The sequence below is a fragment of the Callospermophilus lateralis genome, chromosome 2, assembly GCF_048772815.1.
Source record: "Callospermophilus lateralis isolate mCalLat2 chromosome 2, mCalLat2.hap1, whole genome shotgun sequence".
Taxonomy (NCBI): domain Eukaryota; kingdom Metazoa; phylum Chordata; class Mammalia; order Rodentia; family Sciuridae; genus Callospermophilus; species Callospermophilus lateralis.
Window position 1 is genome coordinate 104921137 of NC_135306.1, and position 20370 is coordinate 104941506.

At 43.5% G+C, this 20370-nt stretch overlaps 1 protein-coding gene across 3 annotated transcripts in view; it reads right to left on the minus strand.

Annotated features, from left to right (window-relative positions):
- The window catches only part of Gramd1b (GRAM domain containing 1B), a 167488-nt gene that overhangs the window by 120124 nt on the left and 26994 nt on the right, over nucleotides 1-20370 (minus strand). For all 3 annotated transcript variants that reach the window (XM_076846241.2, XM_076846242.2, XM_076846239.2), the window contains one exon: nucleotides 2924-2998. In XM_076846241.2, the coding sequence (XP_076702356.1) occupies nucleotides 2924-2998 (75 nt within the window). The remainder of the gene's footprint in view (nucleotides 1-2923; nucleotides 2999-20370) is intronic.

Consider the following 20370-nt stretch of genomic DNA (forward strand, 5'->3'; position numbering starts at 1 on the left):
GAGTCAGGCTATCAAGGTTATCACCACTTGTCTGGGACCGGGATGTCACAGGGCAACTTCCCGAATGCCCCAGAGAACTTTACATTGGGTGGAAATATCTTAGAGGAAGAAGTGGATGCTGAGGCTGGTGAAGATGGAGCTCTGGGAACTTGTTCTCTCCAGAAGAAATGCACTGGCTGAGAAGAGAAAAGACTAAATCCAGAGAGGGATGAACCATCCAGGAGTTTCTGAGGTGGGCGGTGTCCACAGGGGCCGCTTTAGGAAACGCAGTTCTCACCTCCCTCCTTTCCTCATAGGGCCCAGAGCCAGCTGAGGCAAAACACCCTCATCCACCAGAAAGTGTGTGGGACTGAGTGGGCTGGGGATGGGAAGGAAGGGACAGGATGGAAACCCAGAAGCCTTTTCCGGGAAGAGATTTAGAGGAAAGACTTTTTTTTTTTTTTTTTTCTTTTTGGAGGAATGGTAGTCAATGTAGAGGACCAAACAGCCACCAAAAGGCAGAGCTCTCTGATTGGCCGTCAAGTCCCACAGTGCAAGACGGACTGACTCCCATAAAGTAGATGAGGGTATGTGCATTCAGCACTTTCTCTGTAGTGCCTCAAGCAGTAGAAAAATAGGAAATGTTGGCCAGCAGCTCCAAGGCTGAGGCAGGAGGATTGCAAGTTTGAGACCCGCCTTCCCAATTTAGTGAGACCCTGTCTCAAAATAAAAACAAAAAGTACTGGGAATGTAACTGATGACACGCCCTTGGGTTCAATCCTCAGGAAAGAGAAATAAAGGAGGGAAGGAGAGAGGGAGGGAGAAAGGAAGGAGATAAGAAAAGAAGGAAGGAAGAAAAGGAAGTGGGGCGAGGGGCTGGCCACAGGCGCCGGTCAGAAATGGCCGGTGCACTTTCAGAGCTGACTGGTGTGCAAGCTCAGGGAAGGAAGTCGTGCTGGGGACTGCTGGGGCTCCTTCCCGATTAGAGTTGTCGAAATCCAGAAAGTCTTTTAAAAAGAGAGTGTGGGCTTCTCTGGGGAGGGAACAAACTGCTCCCAGATCACAGCTGGGTAAGCATTTTGATAAGAATGATTCATCTTGGTCCTTTGGGGGCCCCCATGTCTCCATATACACTCCCTCTAAATTGACGAACTGAACTATTCATTTTGGTTAATAATGGGCATAAAATTAAGAACTAAGGCAGAGTTCACAAGAGTTCATGATCTAGAGGTAAGGATTAGAGGTCGATTGACAGACACCTCCCTTGGCTTCAATCTTCTGCAGAGGGGTATAATAGGTTATTTTGCAACGCCTATTCTATTGATGAGCCCTATCCATGGAAATGGTGAATCTGAGCTGAAACTCTTCTTCCTGTAACTTCACACTGTTCCGTTTCTTATGCTTTCACATGTTTAAAGAGTCACCTTCAATCTTCTCTATTTCAGGTCCAACCCCTTTCCTTCAAACAGTTCTTGTAAGGCCATAGGTCATTCTCTTCTGAACTCTAATACCCATTCCTAAAGAACTGGTCCTAATACACAAGATATGATCAAATTTATACTCGCTACAGTATAAGATTTCTTTCTCTTTTTTTAAATCCAAGTATGATGCTTCCATTAATGAATTTAAAAACTTTCAAAGTGTCCTGTCCTATTATTGGCTCATATTTGGCTGATTTTTCACATGAAATCCTATCAAATAGCAGGGTGTAGTGGTACACAGCTATGATGCCAGCTATTTGGGAGATTGAGGCAAGAGGATCACAAGTTCAAACCCAGTTTGGACCACTTAGCGAGACCTTGTCTCACTAAAATAAAAACAGAAGGCTTAGGGAATAGGTCCGTGGTACAGCACTTACCTAGCATAGGCAAAATGCTAGTTTAATTCCCAGTACCCCACAAACACAAAGAAATCCTATCAAAGTAGGTTCCTTATGGCAACCTTACACTAAAGAAATGAATCTCTATTATCAGTATCACATTTCCTTTTTTGAAAAAAATTTCTCTCAGTTTCCCATTGTTCCCAATAGAAGCCACTGTTCTGTTTGAAATCATATTAAATCTTGTTTTTAATTAAATTTCCTTAAGCTTTATTTAAGTTTGATAAAAGTGGCAAAAGCACCTTTGGCTTTTTCAACAGAGCTAGATCCAAAACAGAGACCCTGTGGGAAGCCAGCTGAGACCTCATTTAAGTCAACATTAGTAAGGTGGTAGACTTGGCAGAGTGCGCCCAGCATGCCCAGGGTCCTGAGTTCAATCCCCAACACCAAACACATATATTGACTTTGGGGGAGGGGCAAGGAAGTTTAACTTGTTACCACAAACCCCCTTCCATCTACCACGTGTAGCATGGTACGAATCACGCTAGCTGGCCCTCATAACCTGAGCACACAGCTAGCTAGTTGTATCTGGAATCCCCCGATGAGCATTTAGGAGCCTCCAAATTCTCCGTGTTCTTTTTACATATTCAATCTCATTCTCCATCATTAACCTCAACCACATGCAACGCATTCCAAGCCAGTCAGGCTGGTTTGGTGCCGCCACTGGACACAACGCACACTCGACCCCAAGACATGCAGCTTCCTCAGCACAAAATCTCTTCCCCAGCACCGTCCACGCTGAACCCAGCCCAGAAGGCCTGACTGGAGGATGCGAGCTCTAAGTCCAAAGTCTTGCCAAAGTGTTTGGCTTGCCACAGGTTGACAACCCCTCCTGGCTGAACCCGAAAGGCTTTCAGGATCAGCCTTTGGGGTTGCGCCCTCATTTCTTGGGTGAACAGCTTGTCTCTCCACTCAAGTCTCCAAGCACCAGGATCCGGCGCTCTCCTCTGGCTCTTCCACTTCCCAAAGCGCTCGCCCACCGCAGAAGCACGGTCCTGCCCAAGCACGTGGCTGGTGCTCTGTCATGTTTCTCCCACCCACCCGCTCCCTCCTCTGGGATCTCACCTTTCTTCCCGCACTCGAGGGCTCAGGAACCTGCTGGAATCGTCATCGTGGCTGCTCTGCTGGCTGCTCTGCTGGCTGCGGGGAAGACACAGGATATGGGCTGTTAATGCTCAGCTTCTTTCTCAACCCCGGGGAGCTCTTAGACCTCAGCTAGAGGGAAAAAAAGGAGTTACAAAACTGAGGCTATAAGTTCCCCCTGTGCAGAGAGTTTAGCAAGAGAGTGTACTACCCGAGGAGGGGTGTGAGAAATGACACAGACGTGGTACAAAAACCCACCGTGATACCTGAGGACTGTTTTGCTGCCCCAGCTGGAAGAGGAAGGTTTTGACCTTGGCCCGGTTCTTCCCCAGCTAAATATGCACATCCAGGGCATCTTAACTGCCCCTCTTAGTCTCACTCTGATGGGTTAATGATTCCGTTGTTCCTCATCCCACTAGAGGCTCCCCAGGAACTGGTGTAGACTTGAGGAGGGAGGGGCTTAGTAGGGTGTGGAGGAAGGCAAAAGACTTTACAGACAGGATCTGGGGTCACCTGGTCTGCTTTTCAGCCCCCAGGCAGGGCTGAGTTTTAGAGTGAGGTTTTAAAAAAAGAAAGAAAGAAGGAATAAAGGGTGGAATCCCTCCAATCCTCACAGGCCTGCAGGTAAGAGGAAGGACTCCAGAGTTCCAAGGTCAGAACTCTGTAAACAGACTCCACCCTTAAGGTGAAATGGAATAAACTGCCTTTCATCTTATTCCAGAGAGAGAAAATCTTTTCAGACACCTCATGACACCATCTATATAATAGATGAATGCTGATTTTTTTTTTTTTCCCATTTACAAGTATTACCTACTCTAGGCATCTGACAAGGATCTGAAAACTACAGCCTTCGAGCCAAATCTGGAGCCATCTGTTTTTATACAGTTCCATGAGCTAAGAATGGTTTTTGCATTTTTAAAAGGTTGGGGGTAATCCAAAAAAGAATATTTTGGGACACTTGAACATGATGTGAAATTTGAATTTCAGTGTCCATAATGACACTTCATGGGAACACAGCCACACTTGACATTTACGTGGCGTCCTTGATTACTTGTAAGCTATGGTGTCTGAGCTGAGGAGTTGAGGAGTTGAGGCAGAGCCGTGTAAGTTTGGTAGAGGAAAGACTTCAGGAGCCCACAAAGCCCGCAATGTGAACCAAGGAACTTTCATGGGAAAAGGCAGACGAACGCACCTATGCATAGATTTTATTAATAATAAAGTCCTACTACAAAATTTTTTCCCCACTACTGGGGATTGAACCTCAGGGCAATTTACCACTGAGCTACATCCCCAGGACTTTTTACTTTTTATTTTGAGACAAAGCTCTGGATAAGTTGCTGAGGTCAGCCTTGAACTTGTGATCCTCCTTCCTCAGCCTCTTGAGTGGCTTTGATTACAGTCATATGCCACTGTGCCAGGCTGTAAAGTTTTTCTTCTAAAAACTCACTAAATTATTATTGATTTTATGAGTATCATCATATCCTATTCTGGTATCTTTTTACTACCAGTTTTTCAAAGAAGCACAAATGTCTGTATTTTCATTATTTATCTGGCAGTATCAGAATGTATATTTTCTCTCCCACACACACCCCATTTTGTTTTCTTTTTTTGTGGTCTTACAAATTTTTTTCTTGGTCTTCTATTTTTGTGGTATTTGGAGGGTTTATGTATATTTTTCAGAGTTGAGATCATTTTAATTGCATAATCATAAATTTCACACACAGCTCATAATTAATAATAAACATGGGTTGGTTTTTACAAGGCTTTCAAGTTCTTTCACTTTGTTATCCAATCCAATTTTTTTAAAAAAAGAAAGAACAAGAAAAAAGAAAATGAAAAAAGAGAGAAGAAACTAGTAAGAAAAAATAAGACAAAAAAAAATTATTAATATGAATGTCACTACAACCCAAGCAACAGTATAACCAAAATCATTTCTTTGTTCTGATAAATTGTTCACTGCAATAAGGCCAAGCGTGGTGGCACATGCCTATAATACCAGTGATTTGGGAGGCTGAATCAGGAGGATTGCAAATTTGAGGCCAGCCTCAGCAACTTAGCAAGGTCCTAAACCACTTAGTGAGTCCCTATCTCAAAATAAAAAGTAAAAGGGCTGGGGATGTGGCTCAGTGGTAACCCCCTCCCCTGGTTTCAATTCCCAGTTTAAAAAAAAAAATTGTTTACTGCAATAGGTGTGCTGATCTGATCTCTAGAGTACAAGCCTTAGGCTAGATTCCCAGCAAACCACAAACTGAACAATCTTAAAGAATTTCATCTCAACCAAAAGAGTACATGAATTGTTTGTGGTTATGGTTATACAGTTGTAACCACACTTCAAGGTTCTTCCAGCAAGAAGTAAATGGCTTTGGAAGCAAATTAAGTCAAAATTTTCATACACACAAGGAATCACATACACATACACCCCAGAAACCAGAACAGCACCTACACAAAGCCTCCAGCTGCGAGGCAGAGCTAAGTGCCTACGCAAACCTTTTCTCTTTCCTTTATGCCAAGTGCTTTTTTACTGCTTTTCCACTGTGGAGTGTCCGTTCATCATTTTCCCCTGCAAGCTGCGACAAACTTACCTATTAAAAACTCCTCAAAACAAAATCTCACTGTACTATTGTTGACCCATGGTATTGACTATTGTATGCATCAAGCACTCTCTTATATACAATCTGGGATAAGTGTTATTCTATGGTAGGCGACCCACAGATGGCTGGAACTCAAATTCCAAATGAGATACAGCTCCAGAGACAAGCCTCGAGAGACAGTAGTGACCTACACTTCGGGCAGCCCATGTGAGGAGTAGCAGGAAGGAGGGGTACCTGAAGCCCCATGCTTTCCGTCATTGATAACAGTCAATGGGGCTCAACAAACCCAAACGACCATCAACCTCACAGTCTCTTCAAGAAAAAGGTTGACTGACCTTGACCCATTTGAGCCAGGAGAGGTTGGTTCTTTCCACTCACCCTGCCCTCCAGCTTGCAAACATATCTTAACATTAAACTAATTAAGGCCAGACCTAAATGGCCATGTTACCAAAGTTTCAGAAAAATAATCGAGCTAATATTACCAAGTTATCCCACTAGATGGCACTGTCGGCTTCCAAACCAGAATCAACCAGGCTGCCCAATACCTCAGAGCATCAAGAACCCCAACCAGGGCCAGCCTTCTGGAGCCCCCTTCTGGCCTTTATGTGGCTTGGAAAGTTCTGCCCAAGGAGAATTAAGACAACATTGAGTCACACTATTGATTGGTTCCACGTGATTAAGAAACACCAACCTGCAAGTATTCATAGAATGCCCTCTATGTGTACTTATGCACTGAGGCAAGGGTTAAGAGTCTAGAATCTCGAATTATGCAGCCTGGAATTGAATGCAAGCTCCACTCCTAGTTACATGATCCTGAGCAATTGATTCAACATCATTTTCCTTATCTATCAAATGGAGATAGATGTCATGATAGTTCTTTCCTTGTAAGGCTCTATCGAGGTTTTAAGAACAAGCAGGTGAAGCCTGGACAGCAGTGCCTGGCACGCGTCATCACCGCGAGCAAGGCATTGTTTTGTGAGCTATAGAAAGAGAGAGAGAGACACATGAAGACATGAATCTAATGAGGATCCTACTCTCAAGGTGTCTGCATTCTGGAAGGGAGGGCTCAGTATGACTACAGTTGAAAATAGCAAATGGTAGCATTCACAAGTACCGGTGAAAGGCTTTGAGAGCACAGACTACAAACAGCCGTTTCTTCTGTGGTCAGTAAGAGAAGAAGGTCTTAACAAGTTTTTGCACTGACACTTAAAACTGGATCCATTCAAGACAAAGAGAAATGAGAAAAAGAAAGCATTGTGGGTGGGCTCCACTTACTATTTTCCATGCACAAAACACTGTGGGAATGGGCAAGTAAAGATGACAATGACCTGGCCCCCGCCAGCAGGGGACAACCCCCCCCCCACACACACACACCTGCGCATCTAGTTGGCATGGGTATGCGCTGCATACTGGGAGGAAGCAACTTCACAAGGGACAGAGTGTGGGTGGTGACACCAACTAGAGTTTCCTGGAACTCTTCAGAGAGGTGAACACTGGGCTGGAAGAACTGCAGGTGAATCTATGGTGCCGTCTTTCTTCCTCCAAGGGTCCGAAGAGGGATTTGGTCTTCTCTCATATTTTGAGTTTGTTTTATAACAGTCTTAAATGACTTAAATAATGCCAACCACTTCTCCAGCTCAATCCCATGAAATAATATTGTTTTATTTATTTATTTATTTATTTATTTATTTATGGCATTACAAGTCTTAATACTGAAATATTATTGTTGATCAGAATTTCCAGAGATTCAGAATAGTTCATTCTTTGGGGCTCTTGAGAATTAAATAAATGTATTTTGAGATGGATGTGAACATTTGGGGGAGGGATAGAACACAATGGTTTGGTTAAGTGTCCCCCAAAAGTTCCAGGATGGCATCATTGGGAGGTGGAGGGATCTTTTGGTAGGAAAGGAGTACTGGGAGGTCCTTAGGTCATCATAAATGTGCTTCAGAGGGGTTGTAGGACCCCGTCTCTTCCTATCTTTTTCTCCGAGGTGAGCAGTTTGCTGTGCCACACATCCCTGTCAGGATGTACTGCCCTCACCTGAGGTTCAAAGCAGTGGGACCACCCAATCTTGGACTGGAAACTCTAGAACCATAAACCAAAACAAACCTATTCCCTTTATAACTTAAGTTTCTCAAATACTTTGTTATAGTATTGCAAAACTGACTGGTACACCCTTTTCCATGAATGCTTTCAAATGATTCAGGCCACCTGGACCCTGAGCAACTCACACTGCATCCCTAATGAATTCAAGGCCATGACAAAAGCAACCTTTTCCCTAGGCTGTTTACAGAGGAAGGGTCAAAGGCCACAAATCAAGGACCAAGTTCCCATCCACCCCACACTAGTCACGTCTTTTGTGTCTAGTCTGACTTAAAGAAGTCAGAAAAAAAACTTGGAAAAAGTCCAGCAGATGGCACTAACAGATGAAAATGTCTGTTAGACTGAAAAAGTAGCTCTAAACAAGGGTTTTTGGAATGACTTTGCCTGAGCACATGGATGATGAAAGATGGCTTAATGCTGAAACCAAGGGAATTTGTATAAGCGTCTGTTTGCCATTCCCCCCAAGATAGCTAGACAAGGCACTGGGATGACTTAAATTCCTTCTGCTGTGAATTCAAGCTTCAGATTAAAAAAAAAAAATCACTGCATAAATTAAATTCTAGAATGTTAGCTTGTGTTACTAACTGAGATGGGGAAGCTCTTTTGACAATTCCAGAATACTCCAGACAGAAACCAGGTGAAGCAGAATCCGGGCTTTTGTTAACCAGCATGTAAGAAGCTTATCCCAGAAGGTCACTTTAGTACCAGCCACACAGGAAAGGGCTGGGGAAAATCCAACACAAATTGAGCCAAAGCATGTTCCAGAAGGCAGGAATTCACTCGACTGTGACGGTGAACTCCGAAATGCAGGGTGGGCAAATTCTCATGATTCCACTGGTCTCCCTTCCTCATTCTCCCAATACAAGACACATGCAGAACCCACAAGACACCAGGGAGATGTCCTGGTGCCCTCTGGAAGGGCTTTGACAGCTAGGGAAACGGAATCTGGCAACCTTTCTGAACAAGCACTTCCTAAATAGAATCAGCTCTTTCTCTCCCAGGCAACACCCAAGGCCTCTTAAGTCAGAAGGGGGTGGAGATTCAGATGAACCCATGCAGTCACAGGTGTGTGTAAACTGCCCTTCAGCATTCCTGGAGCCTAGGGGAAGCCATACATTTACCCACACTAAGGCCCTGTAGACTAATATGTGGCTCTTCTTTGCTTTTGGCTGCACTCTGCCATCTAGCACCAATTATCTCATGTTAATTGGAAGCTTGAAAAGCCTCCAAGTGTGCACGCCCATAATTCCAGCCACTCAAGAGGGTCAAGTAGGAGGATCATCAAGTTTAAAGCCAACCTTAGCAACTTAGAGGCCCTAAGCAACTTAGCAAATCCTACCTCAAAATACAAAATAAAAAGGTCTGGGAGTGTGGCTCAGTGGTTAAATGCCCCTAGGTTCAATCCCTGAAAGAAAGAGACAGAGAGAGAGAGAGAGAGAGAGAGAGAGAGAGAAGGCTTCGAGGGGCACTGTAGATGTCTTTGATTAACAAAAAGGGACAGCAGGGAGACACACAAGCGTGTGTTGCCCCTGCTTTGCTTCTAATTGGCCTATACCATTGGCCAACTGGGTTATACTCTCTTAGCCTAATTCCTCAAAAAAATGATTTAATGTGATTACTTACAATTTAATCTTCAATTTATAGAACTGAAATGAGGATTAAGTTATGAGTAATACAATCGCAGCACTGGAGTTCAGGATTTGCAGCAGAATGATGCAAGTTCTAGTCCTGACTCTTGCACTTAGCAGGGGGAGAGCAGGTAAGCAATTTAACTCTTCTAAGTGTGAGATGTGGGTAACCAGGCATGCCTTAAAGACTGTAGTGAAGATCAGAAACGGAAGAACTCATAGACAGGAAGCGTGTGGGGGCAGTATATGGAGGTTGGTAGGTGGTGAAGCTCCACTGTGCTTTACATTCACAGTTAGCTTGGCAGATGGATAAATATGTTGAGACATCCAATGTGGAAGAGACCCTTCATGGTAAAAATGTGGAGAGACACTGGCCTGAAAAGTAAAGCCACAACATTACAGAAAATACAACTGTATGTTTATGCCAAACTATTTCCACAGTTTAAATAACTCTGGTGTTGATAATTTCAGTTTAGGTAGGAAAGAGGTTTCCAGGCAATAGAAGGCAGGTAAAGAATAAAGAATAGTTTCTGTTTGTCATCTGGCCAGTAAGTATGAGAAAGTCTAATAATAGAAAATAAGTAAACAGATGTGACTGGGGCACTGCTAATGACTGCCAACTTCTTACACAACATTCCTCGGGACTCTCAAACACTACTACTGAGGAACAGCTTTCTTTGGGTGACAGCTGATAACCTGCCTACCAGGTTAGGAGTGCTGCTTCTGCTTAATGGATCCCCTGGGGACTCAGAACCCAGCTAAATGTCTTCCTGTCTCACTACAATTCACACACTCTTCCCTCTTACCAGTTCTTCCTCCACTAAACATGCCCACATCTGACTTTCAAAGGTCCCCCTCAACCCTTTTATTTCCCCTTTACTTTGTGGCTATTGAAATAATACATTGCTTGGCAATTGCTATACTTTGGTCAAAATCTAATAAACGTGGGAGCTTTGCTGTGCAGATTACTAGGCCTCTCCCTAAATTTGCTAAGTCAATGTCTGAACTGTCCAAGGATGTGTATTTATTTACATGTTTATTTGGGAGAACCTCTATACTGACAAAGCGAAAGACAACTGTTAAATCCTAATCTCTCAGATGACCCAGGCATGTCTGACATTGATAATTATTCCCAAGCTTGGAACTCTACCCACCGCCCTTGCCTTCTGCAACACCACCCTCTCCTGGGCCTTCATTCTTCCTACTTTTGCTGCCATCTTCTCTTTTTTGGGGAGTTTTATAAGCTCTTTAAACTGAAATGTTCCCCAGGACTCAGTCAGCCATTCCCTTAGTAAATTATCAGTCCCTTAGTAAATTATCAATAATGTCTAGTACATGTCAGTACTATGTACTAGACATTATTCTAGAATCTAGACACTGGATATAGAAGACTTAAAAAATCAACCAAGATCTCGGTTCTCAAGGAGGTAATATGCCATTGGGCTCTTTCTTTCTGCTTTATAACAGAGAAACTACGTTTCAGGGACCTGTGAAATTGTTATAGACACTCTGTAATAATATTGTCCATCCATGAGAGAGATTTATAGCTTTCCTCATTTTCAAATACACCTGGGACAAATAAGAGGTTAAAATCCACCACAACGTGTCTCCTTGGGCGATTGTATGCACACCCATCTTTAATTATGATGGAGGTGCTGATAACTCCCAAAGATTGCAGAGAGCTGAGCTGTCCAACACAATGGCCAGGAGTCACAAGTAGCTACACAGACATTGAAATTAATTAGAAACCTAATTCTTTAGTAGCAATAGGTTTCATTTCAGGTACTCAATATCCACACGTGGCTAGAGGCTTCTACGCTGGACAGTAAAGACAGACCATTTTCCTCCATCACAGAGAGCTTTATTGGACCACAGCGATGTAGAAGTTTCCAAATCAAACCCGAGATTTGAGTTCCAGCTCTGCCACTTGTTTTCTGAGTAAATCAAAGTACCTATATAAGCTCACTCTACATTCCCATCCTACTATCTGTTAAAATGTAAGACGTTTCATAGACCTGTTGTGAAGATTAAATTAACTGATTAATATAAACAATCAACAGAAGGCTTGACAAATAAACAAATGAGTAGCCAACAAATGTTCCTAATGATTATTTTTATACAGCATACATTTGCAGTGGTTCTGAGCTCTCTTGAATCCAAAATCATACTGTGTATGCCTCATTTTGGCTTCACCTGTACTCCACAGCACGGATCCCAACAAGCTGCAATGCACCTCACATGGTATCACCCCAAGTCCTGCAGACTCCACTTCAACTGCCTCCCCAGCCCCATGTCCTCCACTCATCACTCCAGCTCACACACTCCACAGTGGATCACTTGAATAGCCTTCTAACTGCTTTTTCTGTTTCTATCTGGCCTCTCTCTAGTCTGCCCTAGACACCGACACAGTGACTTTTTAAAATTTTAATTTATTTATTTGTTATAATCAGTTATACATGACAGCAGAATGCTCTTTGATTCATTATACACAAATGTAGCACAATTTTTGACTTCTATAGTTGTGCCTAAAGTAGGGTCACACTATTCGTGCAATCATACATGTACCTAGGGTAATGACATCCATCTCATTTCACCATATTTGCTACCCCTATGCCTCTCCCCACCTCCCCTTTGCCCCATCCAAAGTACCTCCACTCATCTCATACCCCACCCCTATTATGGATTAGCATTCACTTATCAGAGAAAACATTCAGCTTTTGGTTATTTGGGATTGGCTTACTGTGCTTAGCATGCTATTCTCTAACTCCATCCATATACCTGCCAATGTCATAATTTTATTGTCTTTTATTGCTGAGTAATACTCCATTGTGTATATATACCAAGTTTATCCATTCATCTATTGAAAGGCATCTAGGTTAGTTCCACAGTTTGGCTATTGTGAATTGTGCTGCTATAAACATTGATGTGGCTGCGTCACTGCAGTATGCTGTTTTTAAGTCCTTTGGGTATAGACCAAGGAGTAGGATAGCTGGGTCAAATGGTGGTTCCATTCCAAGTTTTCTAAGGAATCTCCATACTGCTTTCCTGATTGGCTGCACCAATCTGCAGTCCCACCAGAAATATATAAGTGTGCTTTTCTCCCCACATCCTCGCCAACATTTATTGTTTTTTATATTCTTGATAACTGCCATTCTGACTGGAGTGAGAAATATGACCCTGTTTTCTCTTGCTGTGCTTACAAAGGTCTCCGCTTTCACTGGGTACTCTTTGGCCAGTCTAGAAAAAATCCCTGCATGCTCTCAAGTTCTTGTAGACTTCACTCTCCCTCCTAGTTCAACATTTTCTAAACATGTTGAAAGTATCCTAGATACGTGAGCAAGGCCCACGACCTTGAGAAGCCCACTGCTCAGTTTGTATTCCTGATGGGCCATGCATTCGTCCATGTTTTCCCTACGTTTCAGTCACTAGGCTGAGGTACACGTGGACTTCCAAACCACCACAGCGAAATCCACCAACATCCCCCCACTTCCAGCCCTCCTCTGCCACACATTCATGCCAAAGTCACAATCCAGCTCTCAGTTTTCCAAGGTCAGGAAGCTGTGTCCCATGCTTGGTAATGCCTCCAATCCAGACAGGAAAGAATGTGGTTCTCCAAATAGACATTACAGGTGAAAGTAGGAAAAATGTTTTAAATCCAAGGTTAAGGCTTTCCTTTTTATTTGTTCCTTTCTTTCTTTCTGATTCTCTAGGAGTTTTACATTTTTATGCCAGTCTTTGGCTTTCATGAATACAGATAATCAAGCACTGATGAGGGGAAATTAAATTTTCTTTCCAATGCCCTGTTCTAAGTTAGTTTTCACAAAGAGTAAAAGACACCTCAGTCTCCACAGAATTCTCTGCCTCACACGAAACACAATTAAAAGAATTATACTTACCCCATTATAGTCCTGAAACGGTTTCTGAGAATGGGAGCAAGACTTGGCAGTTCCAACTCTCTCCGGTTAATCAAAGGAACACGCCACTTTTTTCTCATTTCAACATCCTAGTAGTTTCTTCGGCCCCAATCACTACTTAGCTTCACAGTGAAATCTTAGGCACTCTTAAGAAAATAAATACAAATTAACTAGGTCACTTAGAGGTAAACCTTTACACAGGAGGTAATGTGGTCAAACAAGTTGCTTCCCAGAACTCAAAGTCAATGAGAATTGGTTGAGACTCTGGTCAGTGGAGTTCAGAGGCCAGCCTCCCCCAGCCTCCACACCCATGCCTCCCCTTACTCCTGCCCTTCTGCCAGTGTCCCTTCCCTGCCAAGAAAATCCCTTGCTTGCCATTCCAGAGCACTCGTACTGGGGAAAGAAGTCAATGCTGGGGAGCTGCAGAGAGGTCTCCAACCCAAAGTGAACAGAAGCCAATCTATGCACAGATAACTCCAAAACCTTGTTTTGGACAAGCAGCTTGACACTGGTCCCTTTAGCTAAACTGTTCATGTTTCTTCTCCATCGATTTCTCTCACAAGAGCAAGACAAGACAAAGAAAGGGCTTTTTCTCTTCCCTACAACACCCCAACTTCCTTCCCAACAAGGATACTTCACCGGTCATGTTTTGGAAGACACAACAGTTGAAACAGTCCTTGCCTCCAATTAGTTTGCATATGTGTGTGTTCCTAATCAAAGATACACAAGTACCATTCAGAAATTAAACCTCTATCTCTCACCATGCCCAAAACTCAACCCAAAGTGGATCAAGGACCTAGGAATTAAGCCAGAGATCTTGCGCCTAATGGAAGAAAAAGTAGGCCCAGATCTCCATCGTGTCGGATTAAGCCCAACTTTCTTAATAAGACTCCTATAGCACAAGAATTAAAACCAAGAATCAATAAATGGGATGGAGTCAAACTAAAAAGCTTCTTCTCAGCAAAAGAAACAATCAATGAGGTGAATAGAGAGCCTACAGAATGGGAGCAAATCTTTACCACAAGCACATCAATTAGAGCACTAATATCTAGGGTATATAAATAACTCAAAAACCTTAACACCAAAAAACAAATAACCCAATCAATAAATGGGCCAAGGAACTGAACAGATACTTCTCAGATGAAGAGATACAATCAATCAACAAACATGAAAAAATGTTCAACATCTCTAGCAATTAGAGAAATGCAAATCAAAACTACTCTAAGATTTCATCTCCAGTCAGAATGGCAGCTATTACGAATACAAACAACAATAAGTGTTGGTGAGGTTGTGAGGGAAAAGGCACACTCATACATTTCTTGTGGGACTGAAAATTGGTGCAGTCAATCTGGAAAGCAGTATAGAGATTCCTTGAAAAACTTGGAATGGAACAGCCATTTGACCCAGCTATACCACTCTCAATCTATACCCAAAGGACTTAAAAACAGCATACTGCAGGGACACAGCCACATCAATGTTTATAGAAGCACAATTCACAATAGCTAAAATTATGGAACCAACCTAGATGCCTTTCAGTAGATGAATGGATAGGGAAACTTTGGTATATATACACAATGGAACATTACTCAGCATTAAAAGAGAATAAAATCATGGAATTTGCAGGTAAATGGATGGAGTTAGAGAATATCATGCTAAGTGAAGCAAGCCGATCCCAAAAAATCAAAAGCCGAATGTTTTCTTTGATATGAGGATGCAGACGCATAATGGTGATGCATTGGTGGGAAGCATGGGAGGAAAGGAGGAACTTTAGATAGGGTAAAGGGGAGGAAGGGGACAGGAGGGGGCAAGGGGGTAGGAACGATGGTGGAATAAGTTAGACATCATTCCTAAGTACATGTATGAAGACATGAATGGTGTGAAAATACTCTGTGTACAGTGACTTGAAAAATTGTGCTCTATATGTGTAATAGGAAATGAATTGCATTCTGCCATCATGTATAACAAATTTGAATAAGTAAATAATTTAATTAAAAAAAAAGAAAAATGCCGGTGTGATTTCTGGAAATGTCGAAAACACCTAAAGGGCCCCCTCCTGCCTAGGACCTGTTAGCTTTGTAATCAATACACAAACTGCTGTTTGCTTGATCTCTCCATGGCTTCTCTTCCTCTACCAACCTCTGAAAGGTTGTTTCTGGAGTTCTGACCTCTTCCCACACTGCACACTCTCCTCCCACAATCTCATCCAAATCCACAACCTCAACAAGAACACATGCTCACTTCCAACCTGTGTCTCCAGCTCTAACTGCTCCACCAAGCTCCAGCTTCCATATCACTCCAGTTCCCAAGGTATCACCCAAATCCTCCCAGGCTCCTCTAACAGCAAGTGCAGAACTTCCCTCCTCTGCTGCACCCTTTTCTTCCTCCCAAACAGCTCAGGTCTGCCTGCCTTAGCTCAGTCACTGACATCATCATTCATCTGCTTAGTTGTCCTAAGAAACTCAGTTTTGGCAGTTCCTTCTCTGCCACTCCCCACTTCCCATCTGTCATTGAGTTCTGTCTCCTACCTCTGAAACACCTTTTTTGTCCATCCTCTCCTCTCTACCCCAAATGTCCCAGCCCTGGTCCAAAGAGCAATATCACACTGGTTGCATAAGAGTTACTTGAGCTGGGCCCAGGGGTGTACGCCTGTAATCCCAGCAGCTCGGGAGGCTGAAGCAGGAGGATTGCAAGTTCAGAGCCATCCTCAGCAAAAGCAAGGTGCTAAGCAACTCAGTGAGACCCTGTCTCTAAATAGAATACAAAATAGGGCTGGGGATGTGGCTTAGTGGTGGAGTGCCCCTGAGTTCCATCCCCAGTACCCCTCTCCCCTAAAAAAAGAATCACTTGAAACTTTTTAAATTAGTTTCCTGGGCAGGACTGAGGGTTCCCTGGTCCCCTGGTCCTCAGCATGCACACGGTGATAGAGGATCCTGTTCAGGATAGGGTGGCCTGACCAGCCAGCCACCCCTGAGACCGGGCCTCCAAGGTGAAGAGAATACTTGACCAGCAGTGTCCCTGAAGAGAGGAAAGCTGGGAACATTGCCCACGGAAGAGCTCATCATGTTTGCCAAGAAGCAAACTATTCTATTACAGAAAGCTAAATCCAGGTGTATAGAACTGGAGAAAGAAATTGAAGAACTCATATCAAAACCTGTTGATGGAGGAACTGACGATATTATTAAGGTTTGCTGCACAATTTTCCTGGAACTGACCCTTGGTGATGATCCTCTGAACATCCACATGGTTTTCCTGTGTCAGGCCCCTGTTTGCTAGCATGCCTTATCATCCGTTTTCTGGGGTAACTGCCTCATTTTGGTAGAGCACATCCTTCTGTAGCTTCCTAACAACAAATACACAGTAGTTCTCCAGGTCTCCAGTGACTTGTGCTGCTTTTATGGGATCAGACTCCTCCACTGCAGCAATGGGATCTGGCTCCACATCCTCTAGTGTCTGTACTCATCTATTTTTACCCTACCTCTTTCCACCTGGCTGAATTTTTAAAGCGTCAACTTTTGCTTAAAAGTTTTGTTTTCTTCTCTCATCAATGGACTGAGAATGGGGGTATCTCACCCACCTCATCCCCAGCCCTCCCTTGGAGAACAGAGAGAAGCCCTCTCAGGGACCACACTCCTCCCCTGGCCTTTAGGACAGCCCCACCTGGCATCCAATCTCATGCCATAGAAAGTTCCGTTCACCACTGCATCCTGGGCTTTAGCAGACCCCAGGAGATGGAGGTGTGAGAGGAAAGAAGATTTGTGATGTAGGAAGGGCAACTGAATATTTACACGTTAAAGCAAAAAAAAAAAAAAAAAAAAAAAAAAGTTTACTGATTAGAGTAACATGTTTATAAATAGAAAGTGCTAGACTTTAATATTGTATTAAAATCCTGTTTCTACTAAAAAATTAAAAATTACCTTCCTGGCTGGGGATGTAGCCCAGGGGTACAGTGCTTGTCTAACATGCACGAGGCCTTGAGTTCAATCTCCATCATGGGGAAAAAAGAAAATAGGTTCCTACCTCCTTGCTCATCCTAGATTCTGACTCTGCTATGTGGAGTGGCACCTGATGGTATTATTAAGGTTTGCTGCACAATTTTAAAAGGCATCTCAGATTTGTAAACTATTAAAGCCTAGCTTTATTAAAATAACCCTTTAACTTTGCTCCTCATATTCCTGGAAAGCAGTTTAGTGGAACTGGTTTGAATCATCTGCCAGTTTCTGGGGTGACCACTCCCACTGTGGTTGATTTCTGATGACACTGAAATCGGCACTGGGGGATAACACGTGTACAATTGCCCTTACAGGTTGTTGCAAGTTGGCCCCCCACACTAACTGTGTTCTGGCTGCCACCTATTATCTTCTGAAACAGCTCTAAATACGCCTTGTCCCAGGTTAACACCCTCTGTAAGTTTTTCTGTAAGGAGATGGGATGAAGCCCTAAGTTCCATGCCTGACACACCAGGTCTTAGAACATGAAAGCAGCCTCCCTGGCACAAGTTCCACCTGAGCCCCTCACTCTGTTTACACTGAACCACTGTGACCCCTAAACCCACCATGCACATTCATTCCTCCAAACTTTGTTCATGCCCTCTCTGCTTTAAATGTCTCTTGTAATTGGGCTGCATCTTCTACCCGGGCCAAATGAGCCCCAGGTCAAACAGAAGCCCCGCCGTCTCTTCTCTCTGATTCACTCAGGGATTAATTTGTTTATCAGGACTTTGTTTCCTGCCTGACCCACATCTCTGCTCCTTTTGTGCCACAAACCTAATGACAAATCCAAGCCTGAGCAGTTACCACTAGTGATAATGGTCTCTGTGCCCAAACCTCACTCAGGGAACACCTCCCTGAGTACAAACACGGGCTGCTCTTTTCAATTCATTCAAGATACTGCATACTAATGTATTTAACACTGATAATAAACCTTCACATTTAAACAGTCCACAAAGTGCCTCTTTCTGTGTTAAAAAGCCTCTGAAGTCTTCCTATAATGTCTTTGTCTATCAAGTGCTTCCATGCGCACGTGGAGATCTAATCTTTTTGACCTCATGAGGTAGATAAGAAATATATACTCTGATCCCCATTTTAAAGATGAAAATGGGAATTCAAGGGGACACAAGACAGGTCTAAGATCAAACTGTTAGCTAAGGAATGAGGATTTCAGTCCAAGTTTTCTGCCCCTGAATTCTTTGTTCCTTCACCTTGCGCACACTATTATACCAGACCCTCGCATTCACCTGGAGCTGGGAAGCGGTAGGCAACAGGAACAACCTCACTCATGAGACTTGTGGGGATGTGAACTTGGGTTGGGGGTAGGGGGCAGGGAGGAGTCTGGATGTTCATTCTGTTGACTGCATCTGTTGCCTCTGGTGTGCAAGAGGCAGCCCTCAGCCAGAAAGCAGGAACATCTGGGAAGTGCACAGCAGCAAAAACCTTAAGACAAGAAGTGACAAGATCTGCCCCAACCAGTTTGAGAATTTTCCAAGTGATAGCAGCTGCCACTGAGGTCAGAAGGCCACAGGTGAAACCCGAAAATAAACAAGTTCTACCCATTTCTGGGAAAAAAAAAGAAAAAAAAAGGAGACAGAGAAGAAAGAAACCTACACCGAAGAGCAGAACTGTTGCAACCGCCGGCTGGTAAACAAAACATAGGCAAGCAAAGAAGACAGAGTGCTGGCCAAGAGATAGAGGAGGGCTTTCTCAAGCTGAAGCCAGTTCTGGAGAAGCTTCTCAGGGGAGTCTCTGGGGACCAGAGAAACAGGTATAGGAAATAGTCCTAGTGACAGTGCCACCTTGATTCTACTGCTAACAAAACTCAGAGAAGATTGAGCTAGAAGCCAGCCTGGAATAGATCAGGGCGGCTGATTCCTCAGAAATGACTCCTGAACTCCTGCAAGAACCTTCTAGAGAAGCCAAGACAAAAAACACACGTTTGGGCGTGGTGGTCCACACCTGTGATTCCAGCAGCTCAGGAGGCTGAGGCAGGAGAATCGCGAGTTCAAAGCCAGCCTCAGCAAAAGCGAGGTGTTAACAACTCAGGGAGAAATAAAATACAAAATAGGGCTGGGGATGTGGCTCAGTGGTTGAGTGCTCCTGAGTTCAATCTCCAGTACCCCCTCCCAAAAGAACATTGTGGAGAAGCCAAGACAAAGGATCACCCAATTCATTCACATCTAATTAAAAACCAAACTCCACTAAGAACACACCTGTAATCCCAGTTACTCTGTAGGCTGAAGCAAGAGGATTACAAGTTCGATGCCAGCCTCAGCAACTTGGTGAGAAAATAAAAAAGGGCTGGAAATGCAACTCAGTGGTAGTCCACTTGCCTGCCATGGGTGAGTTCTGGGTTCAATCCCCAGCACCGGAAGAAGGAGGAGGAGGAGGAGAAAGAACATATATGATTTCAAGATTGTTTTTAAGGTTGTGGCTTCCCAAATGGTCATCAATTTAGTTATTACCTGTTTGTGTTCCTCCAGTTAACAGAAGTTATATTTATCAAAAAGCTAAAAATATGTGAATTATGAAAGGTCGCAAAGTAGAAAAGATAGAGAAAGCCTTGGGCTCCACCATTATCGGGCCAAGGATAGAGGCAGGAACCAACAAGACACACTGAAGCACCTGGAAAGGACAAATTCTTGGGACCTAAAGGACAAGTGAGGTGGGGGGACAGGAGATGGAAACCCTATCACAAATTGCTCCAGTGACCATGGAGCTCGGGGACAAATGGACTGCAAGCTGTGCTATTTTCCAGAAAGAATCCTTTCAGCTTTCAGATTCCCCTTCCCTGCCCTACCCTACTCCCCATCCAACTTCATTTGCTCTCAGCCCCAGGAAAAACCGGTTTATGAGGAAACTATTATCTTGTGTTTTTTTTTTTTTTTTCCTTTTTCCAATTGGAAGAAATAAAAACAGCCCTAACCAAGAACCCTGGTCATCCACTAACGCACCAGGGCCCCTCAGGGCATGAGAAGAAATAACAGCACTGAGGGGACCTGGCGTCAGAATGTCTGGGCTCAACAGCTGATCAGTTTCCAGAGCACCATTTTCCACACAGGAGTAAACACCATATCTTCCCAGCCAAGCACTTTGATGACTTTCTGATAAGTTACTTATACAAAGCATGATTATTTTTCATTAGCATAAAGGCAGCAGGTACCCGATAATTCAGAATATTGAACAAAAGAAAAGTTGAAT